Below are 12,845 nucleotides of genomic sequence, written 5' to 3'. Positions count from 1 at the left end.
AGCGGGCGGCCGGCGCCGGTCTCCCGCAAGCAGCGGCTCATGGCAGCGGTGGGCGAGCGGGCGGCGGGCGGCGGCGGCGGCGGCGGCGGCGGCGGCGCGCCTCTCTCCTGCTTCATCTGCGGCGGCGGCATCGGGCGCGGCAAGGAGCTGAAGCTGCAGGTGAAGCAGCCGGCGGCGGGCGTGGGGGCCCCGGCGCAGCCCTTCTTCCCGTTTCTGCAGCAGCAGGAGCCGGCGCCCGGCGCGCGCGAGCTGTCCCCGGCCGACGGCTGCGTGCTGGTGTGCGCCGTGTGCCGATGCTTCCTGGGCGAGCAGTGGGCCGCCTTCGAGCGCGCCCGCACGCCCGTGGACAAGCGCATGTACTGGCTCAAGCGGCCCCACCAGTGCGACGCGGGTGCGGGCGGACGCCGCGGGGGTGCCGGGGCCCCCCGCGAGTGGAACGTCGCCTACGCGCTGGGCGCTGCGGCCGGCGACGAAGACGACGACGACGGTGGCAGCGGCGGTGCCCCCGGGCCCCGCGCGGCCGCTGAGGAGCCTCGAGACTCAGAGCTGTCGGAGCTGTCGGACACCGACCCCCTCTCCGAGCCCGACCCTGCCGCGCGCGACGCCGCCAGTCCCCACCAGCACGGGGCGCCGGCGGCTCGGGCTGCCCCGGGGCCCGGGCCTCGCGGGGGCCGCTGCCCGGAGTGGAGGCTGGCGCCGGGCCCTTCTCCTGGACAGGGCGCACAGACCACCGCACCGGGGGACGTGGAAAAGGAGGAGGTCCCCTCGAAGCTCCGAGTGGACGGGGAGCCCACGGCGGGCATCCGGCGCCGGCGGAAGGGCCATGGGAGGCACTGGGTCCCGGAGGCCCGGGCCAGCGTCCTGAGGGGCATTCAGGACCCTTGGCAAGGGCCTGCAGTCCAGGTGGCCCCTGCAGAGAGCATGAGAGGAGCCCCTTCCGGCAGGGCCGCCAAGACTCCTGAGAGCAGGCCGCTGGGGGAGACCCGCGGGGGCTGCTGCGTGTCTGAGGACAGTGACGTCAACATCACCAGTGAGGAGGAGGGCCACCAGGAAGAGCCTTCCTCAGGCCCCCGTGGCCCCGGAGACACAGAAAACGGTAGCGGCCGCGTGCCCCGAGCTCCCCTGGAGAGCCGGGCCGAACCACCAGAGGGCCTTTGCTGCTACATCTGCGGGTCGGCGCTGTCCCCGGCCTCGCAGCACCAGATCCACGTGCAGAAGCAGGAGAAGCTGGCCCAGGCCCCTTTCTTCCCCTTCCTGTGGCTGCACAGCCCACCCCCGGGGGCACAGCCCATCAGCGAGGGCGGCAGCACCCTGGTGTGCCCCTGCTGCTTCTCGTCCCTCATGCAGCAGTGGCAGAGCTTCGAGCTGGCCGATGTGCCCGTCCTGCAGAGGCTCTACGTGGTGCCCCTGAACAGCCACGCCCCCGGCATGGCCTCCAAGGGCAGGAGGCTCCCAAGGGAAGAGGGCCCACCCGCCGGGGCCCTGCCAGAGGCGTGCTACCTCTGCGGGGAGGACTGTACCCAGGATGCCCGGGCAGTAGCCTCCAGGATGCTCAATGGCAACACCAGGGGCTCCATGCATTTCCCCTTCCTCAGCCTCCTGCCCTGCCCCCCCAACGCCCAGGGCCCCAACAAGCGCTGTGAGGTCCGCAGCTGCCCCAAGTGCTTCAGCGTCCTGGAGGACGTCTGGGCACTGTACCGGGCGTGCCAGAACGAGGAGCTCATCACCTCTGTGCAGGGCTTCCTGGGCAGGTACCACCAGGCTTTCTCGGCCTCAGACCCTGCTCTCTCCGAGCCGCCCGCGTCGGCCCAGGGCAGCCTGGCGTCCATCTGCTACATCTGCGGGGCTGAGCTGGGCCCTGGGAAGGAGTTCCAGCTCAACGTGAACCCTTCCAGCCGCTTGGGCGAGAAAGAGCCCTTCTTTCCCTTCCTCACCGTCTATCCGCCCGCCCCGCGCGCCAGGCCTGCCGACTCCACCGGCCTGGTGGCCACCTGCGTGCTTTGCTACCACGACCTGCTGGGCCAGTGGCTGCAGCACGAGGCCCGCGGCACCCAGCACGCTGTCAGCCCCTGGTCTCGGCAGTACCAAGTGGAGACGTTCGTGTGCTTCTTCTGCCGGCAGGAGAAGAAGCGGTGTCTTGGGCTGAAGGCCGTGCGGGTAGCCCGGCTGCCCTTGTTTCTCTATACCCTGCGAGCGAGCCACAGCCTCTTAGTGGACGACGGCCGGCAGCTGATAATCGGCGCCTGCACAGAGTGCGGGACCCTGGTGTGTGCTGGCCAAGGGCTCACCCGCCAGGGACCCATGGGCTGGAGCTCCCCAGTGGCAGCTGCGAGGAAGGTAAGCAGTTCTCACGTCATTCTCTGAAGTCCCAGCAGGGAAGGAAGAGATGTTTTCTCTTCTGCCAGGGAGGAGTTTGCACCGATTCTGTGTGGTGTGTTCCAGCAGGAGGTGCCCTCCGGGGTCACCCCGCTAGTGCTTGGTGGGTGCGTTGGCCTGGAGGCATGTGGCAGGTCGGGGGAGCTGGGGGCCGAGAGTGGTCCTGTGGAAGAATAGGGCACTGCTGGGAACAGCACGCATGGGCCTGAACTTGAGTGTGTTTGCAGCGGAATCTATCAAACAGAGGAAGTTCGGGGCACGTCTGTCATCCGCCTGATAACATTGGTAATTAGTCCAGCCATGCAGGTCACCGAGAGGTCTCCGTACTTACCCGGTTTAAACACATCAGAAGTTCCTCTCTCCTCTTGTTCCCACTCAGCTTAGCTTTTCCAGAATTTCCCACCCAAGTTCACACCTTTCCTTTGAGGCTCTCTGGTTGCTTAATAGCAGCTGGAGATGGATTTCCAGACATGGGGCGTTGGGACCCAGGGGACAGTGGCCCAAACAGACATTTCTCCCGGTGGGAAGAGAGTCTTTCTTTTCTGCAAGTCAGCTGTGCAGGCGGAGGGTGGGAGGCCTGGCGTGCGCCCTGTTTATAAGGCGCCTGCCTTCACGCTGCCTGCCCGGGAGGAGCCAGACGGGGCGCAGTTAATTTTCTATCTGGCTTTGCAAAGGCCGAAGCAGGAACTGCCCCCGGTGGGTCTGGGGAAGCGGACGTCTGTGAGTTGTCATCACCATCACGGCCACCGGAGCCAGAAATCCTAGTTTCCACCAAAGCTGGTGACACTGGCTTGTCTTAATCAGACACCTGGAGTAGCCGCTGGCGTGGGGCTGGAGGAGGGACCTGTGAACAGGGAAGGGTGTCTCCGCCCGTCCAGGGGTGGGTGTTGCGTCTGCCTGAGAGGCTTCTGATCCTGCCTCCCAAGCATCCATGCGTGTGCACACGTGTGGGGTCCTGGGTTACGTGTTCACTCACGGTGGTTGCGTCTATAAAGTAGATGTCCGGCCCCGACGCCTTCACGCTCTGCCCAGCGTTCTTTGGATGTCAGCGTCCCCTTTGGACTTAGTGCTGTCTTTGGGGGGCTTTGGTCTGGTTTGGGGGCTTTTGTCTTTAGAGCTGTTTTTGGATAGCCTCTCGTTTTAAACGGACAAGCCTGCCACCCCCGCACCGTGGATGCTAAACCTCTTGTTCGAGGTGTGCGGCAGCGCAGCCCGTGTGTCTGCTGCTGGGAATCTGACCGACGGTTCCCTGAAGGGCCGGGCCTGGGAGAAGAGCCTGGCTGAGCAGCACAGAGCCGGGTTCCAATCCTGCCCTTTCTCTTGTTAACTGATCGCCAGGGAGGATGCGTCTCATCCTCCCCGAGTTCACTTCTTTAAGCTGGGGAGTGGAAATAAGTATCACCTGCCTCGTGGGGCCATCATGAGAATTAAATGAATCGGGGCCTTTGAATGCTTCCGGCAAGTCCGGTGCTTGGCATAGAGTGGCGCCCTTGTGTCCTCCCCACGTGTTGGGACAGATTGTTCCAGGATGCAGGTGGATTCTGCAGGGTGGGTACAGATTTTCAGCTTGGCGGTGGTGGGCGTGGGGTCATCAAAGCACTCCCCGTGAGGCCTCTCAGATTGTCTTCCGCACAACGTCCACACTGTGCTGTTTTCCCACGTTGATTTGCTCACTCATCGGGAGTTGATGAGATGCCGACTGGGGGCCTCAATGATAGGAACGTGAGGAAATGAGAAGCTGCAGTTCCCAGTCCAGCTGTGAAGCGGGGTGTGGAGGGTGGCCAGGTGTGGACGAAAACGCAAGCTGGTGTCCGCCCGGGGGGGGTCAGCGTGAGTTTGGGGGCGCTGAACGTCACGCTAACTTCTGTACCGTTTCTAGAGCAACCTATTTCGTTCGCTCCTTACCGCGTCCCTATGAGGCGTTGTTATTCCCATCTTAGAGATGAGTAAATGGAGGCTCAGAGAAGTCAGATGACCTTGTTGACTATCACACAGCCAGTAGGTCGCTGAGGTGGGTCTTGAACCCCAAAGCCCTCCGCCGTGGACCGCCTGGCAGAGGTGGAACCTTGGAAGATGGGTGGGATTTGTCGGTGGGAGAGGATTCAGGAGGAAGGGAAATAAGGTTGGAGTGAACTAGAGGCCTTGAAATCAAAAAAAGGAGGTCGGGTTTGGAGTTGAAGATACGCAGTAGCAATAAAAAGTGAACGAAGCCTTGGAATGGGCTGGGAAGAGCTACGCCCGGGGCCGGACCATGGCAGCATCCCAGGTGGTTGGTGAGGCCATTGGGCCTCTGGGTGGTGGGGCAGCAGTGCACGGCTCAGGCTCATTTAAACAGAGGGAAAGAGAAACCTCAACTCTTGCCTCCAGGAGAGCCTGATTGATGGTCAATAGAGTGCCGGGAATACAGCCTCTCCCCCCTCCCCCATTCATTCAACAGATATTCATGGAGCGCCTACTCTGAGCCAGGCACTGTTCCAGACCCTGCGGCGCTGGTGGTGTCAGGGGGAGGGGCACGAAGAGCCTGGAAAGAATACTTCCTGCAGAGCTGTGAGCGGGGCAGGATGAAGCTAGGCCAGGTGCCAGGGTGGGCTTGGGGATGAGAGCGCAGGGTCACAGGAGCTGCAGACCAACCCAAGGGACTCCTGGCAGGGCTGTCAGGGGTGAAGACACGGGTGACACCAGCAAGGAACGTGCAGAGGCCCCCATGCTCCTTTCCCGAAGCCAGCTCCGGAGTCCTTGGTTCTCATGTCCATGTTCCGTGTCTCCGTTCGGTGCGTGGTTTGAGAATTTGGGGGGGAGTGGCTAGGGACATTGGAAGGTGGCTGTGGGGAGCCATTTAGCTGGGACAGTGTGTTCCAGAACCTCGTCTGTACCGCCTCCTATGATGCCTCAGTTGCTTCCTGTTAAGGGTTCATTTACGAGGGAATCATCTTAACGGCTAAGAAAGTAAACGTGAAAGAAGGAAGTGAGGAAGGGTGTCTGTCACTGGTGTCCCCCCTTTAGATTGTGGCTTTTCTCACCAGCTGGACTCCTGGCCCCCTGGAGAGCACCCTGCTCTGTAGCCACCATATCTCTGAGCTGGCTGCTTGGGTAGGGCTGTGTCAGGGGTGGGCTGTGGAGGCTGTAGCCCACCCACCCTTTTTGGGGGTGCTTCCCTGAGGAGGAGCCCCAGCACCGGGAAGCTCTATGAAGCCATGGAAAGACCCTGGCTTGGCCTTAAGACAGACCTGGCTTCAATCTTCATTCTACTGGGAGCTGGCTGTGTGACCTTGGGAAAGACTCTTGCCCTCTCTGAGCCTCAGTTGCTGCCCCTGAGAAGTGGAGATGCTCGTTCCTCTGCAAGGTTTGTGATGTGAGAGCTGCTAGCGGGCACCAGGGGTACGGGTCCCATTCATTCCTTTCTTCTCCCCGAGGTACTTGTAACTCAGGCTGGATCTCTCCCTGGCACCCACAGGCTCCAGCCTCGCAGCCTCTGCCCCCCGACTTTCTTGCTGGGGGTGGGGAAAGGTTGTCCCTCCCTTCAGAGCTAGGAGGCACGGCTGGCCAGGCTCAGAGATGGCATCTGGGGACGTAATAATGATGAAGATACAGAATGCTTCCCGAGTTCCAGGCTGTGCCAGGCTTCACCTGTCCTCATATTTACTAAGTCCTCACAACAACCCCATTTAGGGAGGTGCCACTCTCCCTCTGTCATAGAGGAAAAAGCAACTCCAGAGAGGTCAAGGAGTTTGCCCAAGGTCACTCAGCTCATGACATCAAGGCCAACATTGGACCCAGGAGCCCGGCTTTGGAGTCTGTGCTCTTGACTTTCTGTCCCCTCGGAGGCTCCGGCTGTAAAGGTGGCAGTGCCCTGGGGTGGGGGGTGGGGGGAGGGTGGTCCTGATAGCCCCTGCGTGAGCTTGCCCACCCCGCATTTCAGCCGGCAGGAGCAGCTGGGAGGCAGGAGTCAGCTTGACTGGGCCAGAGGCCCCGAGAAACCCCCCCCCCGCCGGCCCTGCTGCCCCCCCCCCCCCCCCCCCCCCCCCCCGCCCCGCCCCCAGTTTCTCCACCTGCTGAGAAGTGGCGCCCTTTGTCTTTTGCTTCCCCCAGCACTGCCCAGGTGTGCAGATTTCAGCCGGGCCCTCCGTCAAGGATGGGTTTGCCGCATGATCGAGCTGCTTCCCTCGCGAGCCAGTTGGCCGCCGGGCCTCCCTTGACTCTCCCCTCCGTCCGGGGAGCGTTCCGGGCAGTGGAGCGTGGAGCTGTTTACCTAACCGCACCCCGGCCCTCGCTGGGGGCTGCCCGCCCAGCCCCCCGAGCCTGGCCTCCCGGCCTGGAACAGGTGTTGCCGCTGGGCCGCCTTTCTTTTCTCCGCGCTGACATCTGAGGCCTGCAGAGAGGGTCTGTCATCACTCGTCTGTCAGGGCCACATGCACATCTGTTTCCCGTGTTCCCGGCTCTCTGCGCCCACTCGGCTGCCTGCTCTTGAGGGAGGGCCTGCCAGCCCCTCCTCCTCGGATCCAGGATCCAGGGGCACTTGGGCAAGGCGATAGAATAGGGGAAGCTTCCGGAAGGTGCCAGGAGAGGCTGCCCGGCTGGGCTGACACTGGCACCCTCTTCCTGGCAGCTGCCGGGAAGTGACTGGGCTTTGGCCTTCCCCACGCTCTGACCACCTCCTCCGAGGGGAGGTCTCTGCTTTTCTTGGCGGGTTGGGAGCCATCTGCTAGCGGAGTAAACTTTCCAGATGCGCCTTGTCTTAACCCTGGAGGTGATTAGAGACAACTGGGATGGCAAGAGGTCTTCAAAACTCAGCCTCCCTGGAAGCAGGGAAGGGGAATTCGCCCAGAGCCTTCTGGCTCCTTCTCTGCTTAGATCTCTCTGGGTCCAACCCTTGGGAGGTTAACTCTGCCGTGACTCTTCAGAGGGGTTGAAGGTTCTGGGCAGGTTTGCCTCATTGGCACGTTCTTTCGGCTGAGGAAGAGGCCACGTCTGGACGTCTGGAATTCAGGTCCATCTTCTGTCCTAGGTCCATATCCTGGCGGGGACGGTGGCGAGGGGTGATGCTTCTGCCCTCTGTCAAGAGCGTTTAGGACCTTAGCTTCTGTTTGCCATGCCGTCCCCAGAGGGAGCCTCACCAGGGCAGTTGTGGAAGGAGCTTCTACTGGCCATGTGACCTTTGTTCATTTCCCCATCTGTCCAAATGAAAGGTGTGGTCCTCAGGGGTCACAGGCGGTTTGCCTGCCACACGTGAAATCTGACTGGTGGTACTGTGTTGAGAAGGATGCTGAGGCTGTGTGTGGACTTGCTGGGAAAATATCTAGCAATTTATTATCAGTTATTTCCCCAGCTTTTTGAGATATAAATGACATACAGCAGGATGTGTGCAGAGTGTTTATTAGATACATGTGTCTATTGCGAAATGACCTCCATCCCCCCTGCCCCAACGTTGCCATTTCTTTTTTTGTGGTGAGAACATTTAAGATCTACTCTCTTATCAACTTTCAAGTATGTGATACAGGGTCGTGAGCTGTCATGCCCATAATGTACATTTGGCCCCTTTGGTCAGTATCTCCCCGTTTCATGGAGTCTAGGTTTTAAAGTTGGTATGTGATGCCGGGGCCCCGGAACACCGTGATGTTCTGTCCTGGGGAGGATAAAGTATTACGGTCACAAAACCCTCGCGGATCATCATTTTTCAGGCAACTTTATACGAGGAGGACCAACAAGCCCACAGCCTAATAAGGCCACTTTTGCTGGTTTGATCTTTCAGTAATACAAGGTAGTTAGATGTATAAGTTTTGAAAGAAATTCTGCCAGTCCTGTGCCAGGGATGCTGGTGTAGTTCTGCCTCCTGGCCCAGCTCAGCCCTTGACCGGGGCTGCCCTGGAGAAACGTTTGTACCCATTCTACGCATTAGCTCAACAAACGTTTGCATGCCTGTAGTGCACCAGGTGCTCTGTGAGCACTTGGTGCTCTGAGGATGTGATGTGGAATCAGGCAGGACCTGCCCTTGGGTGGATGGGGGAAGGGGGGGTGGTGTAGGGATCCGGCTGTGATCGTATACTGTGTTGAGTTCTGTGCTGGGGTCTTCCGGGAGCCCATAGGATGATGGAAAACGGGTATGTTCAGGGAAGGCTTCCTGGAGGAGGTGGCACCTAAGCTGACCCAAAGACTGAAAAGGAATCAGCCAGGTCCACAAGGGGGTCATGTGCTCCTGGCAGAGGAGCACGAGCAAAAGCCTGGATGTGGGGAGTGGGATTTGCTGGAGAACCTTAAAGAGTTCCTCTTGAAGTGGGAGGAGGGGATGCGGTGGGAAGGGTTGGTAGTGCTTCGAATCCCTGGATGCACATTTGAATCAACTGCCCCAACCTGTTAAAGCAGAATCTGTGAGGGGTGGCCCTGGTGGCACTGGTATTTTAAAGCTTCTGGAAGATTCCAGAGTTGGGGTGAGAACTGCTGATAGAGATTTTGGAAGCACAGCCCAGGAGTTTGGGGCTTTTATCTTGAAGATGTGGCTTGGCAGTCACCAAAAGGATTCTACTCATTTGTTCAGTCTGTCTTTACTAAGCGCCTACTGTATCCCAGGCACTATCTGGGCATCAGGACCCAGCAGTGAGCAAACCAGGCCTGTGCAGTGGGAGGGGCTGTGATGGTGGTGACGGAGTGGCGGGGAGAGGGGAGGGTTGGGGGCTGTCACCTGAGCAGCGAGGGGGGTCTGGCAGGGGCCTGAGGAACAGTGAGGAAGCCGGGGTGCCTGAGGGCAAGGCGAGGTTCCTCTCAGAGGCGGGCAGGGGCCAGTCAGGGGGCCCTCACTGGGGAGCCAGGACTGTGGGCTGACCCTGAGAAGGCATTGTTTTTGTTCTGTTTTTAAATTGAGGTATAATTCGCACCCTACAGTGTGAATTAAAGTGTACAGTGCAGTGGCTTTTAGTGTATTCACAGGGTTGAGCACGCATCACCACTGTCTAGTCCAGAACATTCCTATCACCCCCTCCCCATCAGTGGTCACCCCCCCTCCCCCAGCCCCTGGCAACCATGAATCTCCTGTCTCTATGGATGTACCTATTCTACATTTCGTAGGAATGGAACCATCCAATACGTGGTGTTTTATGTCTGACTTCCGTCATTTATGTTTTCGAGGTTCATCCACGTTGTAGCGTGAATCAGTACTTCAGCCCTTTTCATGGCTAAATACCATTCCACTGCATGGATAGAGCACATTTTATTTATCCGTCCATCAGTGGATGGACATTTGGGCTGTTTCCACCTTTTGGCTGTTGTGAATAACGCTGCTGGGAATGTTTACAGGTTTTTGTGTGTATCTGTGTTTTCTCCTGGATAGATACCCAGGAGTGGAATTGCTGGATCATCTGGTAATTCCATGTTGACCCTTTAAGTTCCACTTTCCCACTGGGGGTTTTAGGCAGGCAAATAACATGATATGACTTGGGTTTGGGTTTTTTTTTTGTTTTTTTTTCTTTTGTGGTACGCGGGCCTCTCACTGTCGTGGCCTCTCCCGTTGCGGAGCACAGGCTCCGGACGCGCAGGCCCAGCGGCTGTGGCTCACGGGCCCAGCCGCTCCGCGGCATGTGGGATCCTCCCGGACCGGGGCACGAACCCGCGTCCCCTGCATCGGCAGGCGGACTCTCAACCAGGGAAGCCCAGGACTTGGGTTTGAAAAAGTCACATTTGTGACCCCTTGAAGCTGTGTTCCGTCAACTCACTGGCCACCGTTGCACCTTCTGTGGCTGGTCTCCGTCACTGGATTTGTTTGCAGCTGGGAGTTAGTCGTCTTCTCCCTGGGATAAGAGAAGCTTTATTAAGAATTGAGCTCTTGGGGATTTTGACTTGCTGTAGCTGCACCCCCAGAAATCAGAGGACCCAGATTCTGGCCCCAGCACTCAGTTGCCTTGGGTAAGACCCTCCACCTGTCTGGGTCTCAGTTTTCCCCTCTGTAAAATGGGAGCAGATGGTGTACTCGTAGCTGAGCCCCTTGGCTCCTACGCAGCTGTCACCTTTCTGCACCTTTTGGCAGGAGTGGGATTGCGGGCTGGAGAGAGAAGACCCCTGGGGTCAAGGCCTAGCTTGGCTCTGTGAGTCCAGCGGCTCTGAAGTTCTCTGCCCCATCACTGGCTGCCCCAGCCTCTTGCTGCCCGACCTGTTTGGCGTGGAACCCTGTATGAAATTGATTGCTGGATTGGGTTTCCTTCCGGAGGTGCCAGCAGCCTTGAATGGACGGCACAAAAGTCACAGGTGGTATTTGGTACAGCGGAGCCAGGCAGGCATGCCGGGACCCTGGCCAGGAGCACCACCTCTTAGAGCTGTTTCTACCTGGCAGGTGAGAGTGAAGTGGGGAGAGCAAGCGGTCCAGGGTCCAAGGAAGACCCCTCAAAGGTCAGAGCCCACCACGTTGTCCTGCCCACGTTTTAGTATCAATTGTTGGCAGAGCCGGTGAAAAGGAAGGTGATTGAGGTTCTGTCCACCCGCCTGGTCCTGATGCAGACACAGTGAGGTCTGAGGAGATGGTGGCGGTTATGATGCAGATGACCCTCTTCCCCAGACTGCCCGTCCCTCCTCTGGCCGCAGAGGGTGGCGTGAACTGTCCTGTGGGAAGGTGGCATCAGTCTCAAATCTCCGATGAGGAGGCCAAGGCTCACGACCCTGAGAGTTTTGGGTTACGTGGCAGAGCTGGGATGTGCGAGAGCCAGTGGTCTAACGCCCGGCCTTGGCCTCTCCCCCTGCCCGGGCTTGAGTGGCACCCATGGGAGGAGAGGATGTGGGGCTGTCAGGGGCCCGCCCTGGTGTAGCCACACAAGGAGGCTGCCCTTGGACTCCTGCACCAGCTCCCCGAGGGGGCCGGCGTGGGGAGGGGTCCGAGCATCGGCGCACTGCAGCGCTGTTTTATAAGCCTTCCCAGACCCGTAAACCTCGCCCGGCTTCCAGACGGGGGTTCACAGACCGGGATTAAGAGGCTTGTGAGGGTTCTGCCGCAGGGGAGGGATGGAGACAGGTGGGAGACAGGCGTGGGCTTTGTAGACTCCCAAATGCAGCAGCCCTGGGACGGGGGGCGGATCAGAGGTCCTGGTGTCCACGACCGTCGGTCCAAGACAAGGGAGGCCTGGAGGAGCCATTCAGCCTTTGAGGCTCAGATGGCCCGAGAGGGTGGGCTTCGATGGGCTTGGGCGCCAGCTCTTTTAATCCTGATTCCTTTGATGGCGGGACCTCTCCTTCGACGGCGGGATCTCTCCGCTTGCCCTTTCCCTTCCAGAGGGTCTCGCTCAGTTGTATGCTGTTCTTTCTTTTGTGTGATTGTGCGATGCCCTGGGGCCATTGGACAGGGAGGCCCGGAATGTTCAGAGCGGGGCTCCCCAGGCAGGGCCCTCTGCACCAAGCACCTTGGCTGCCACGGGGCCCCCAGCACGGGGAAAGCGGAGGTCACGCAGCCTCACTGTGCGCCGTCCCCTGCGTCCTGCTGGGGCCCGGGGGGTGGGGGCAGTGCCGTCCTGGAAACAAGGCCTCTGTCCTGTCTGTGCAGCAGCCAAGACTCCTTGGGGACCTGCACATCCCGGTCCAGAGAAGGGTGGCCCTGGCCCCCGGCCTGCGTGCAGCCCTGGCCTGGCTGCAGAGTCACCCAGCCGCCCCTCCCGCCAAGGGGAGGATTGCTTTTCTTGCCCCTCGCCCTCCTTCTCTTGGGAAACAGCATTTTTAACTTTGCTTTTCAAAACTGTGTAGGGGAAGCGGAAACCGGTTTTTGGAGCCCCCGTCCCGTGGGGTGGGGTGGCTGGAGTCCTTCTCGTTAGCGGGTGAAACCCGGACCTCACTCACCTGTCACTCACCACGTGATGGGGAGGCACCGGGCCTTCTCTGGGGTGAGCGCTGGCTTCGGGGCGGGTCCCGAGGAGGGGGCCCTGGTGGCCCTGGGATGGCCAGTTGTGCGGGCATGAGAGGATGGCGCCTTTCCCCAATGTCCCCTCCCCCGCCGACTTATGCACAGACACCCCGACACATCTCTCATACCCAGGCTCACAAGCCTTTACTGTGACACCCACTCCCTCGTTGCACATGCAATCACACGCACACTCACACGGGTGCGTGCTCTCTTGCACGGACACACTTATACAGCCCCCCCCATCACATTCTCTGAGAGAGGGGTGTTCATATCTGTTACAATTTTGGATTGTGTTTTTCTGTCTTGAATTTTGTCAACTTTTGCTTCGTGAATTTCAAGGCTCCTGCACGTTTATGATCGTTTCGTCTTTCTGATGAGTTGGCCCTGTCGTCACAAAGACGTATCCTTCTATCTCTGGCAATGTCTGTGTCTCGAAGTCTATTTGATCGGAATCATCCCCATGTGAAAATCAAGGCCTCTGAGGTTCAGAGAGGGAAAGTGATTTGCCTAAGGTCACACAGCTCTTAGTGTCCGGGGTGGGATTCATGTCTCTCCGTGCAGCTCAAAAGGTTTCTCCACCCCACTGGCTGCTTTGGGGCAG

General features: G+C 59.5%; 1 protein-coding gene across 1 annotated transcript in view; it reads left to right on the top strand.

Annotated features, from left to right (window-relative positions):
- Nucleotides 1–199: 199 nt before the first annotated feature.
- The window catches only part of GSE1 (Gse1 coiled-coil protein), a 412,450-nt gene continuing 399,804 nt past the window's right edge, over nucleotides 200–12,845 (top strand). The window contains exon 1 of the mRNA XM_029211788.1: nucleotides 200–2,337. Coding sequence (XP_029067621.1) covers nucleotides 355–2,337 — 1,983 coding nt within the window. The 5' untranslated portion in view covers nucleotides 200–354. The remainder of the gene's footprint in view (nucleotides 2,338–12,845) is intronic.

Source organism: Monodon monoceros, unplaced genomic scaffold, assembly GCF_005190385.1.
Source record: "Monodon monoceros isolate NGI ecotype Baffin Bay Population unplaced genomic scaffold, NGI_Narwhal_1 Super_Scaffold_10, whole genome shotgun sequence".
Classification (NCBI taxonomy): domain Eukaryota; kingdom Metazoa; phylum Chordata; class Mammalia; order Artiodactyla; family Monodontidae; genus Monodon; species Monodon monoceros.
Note: the sequence above shows the minus strand (reverse complement) of the source record. Positions and strands in the feature narration are given on the sequence as shown.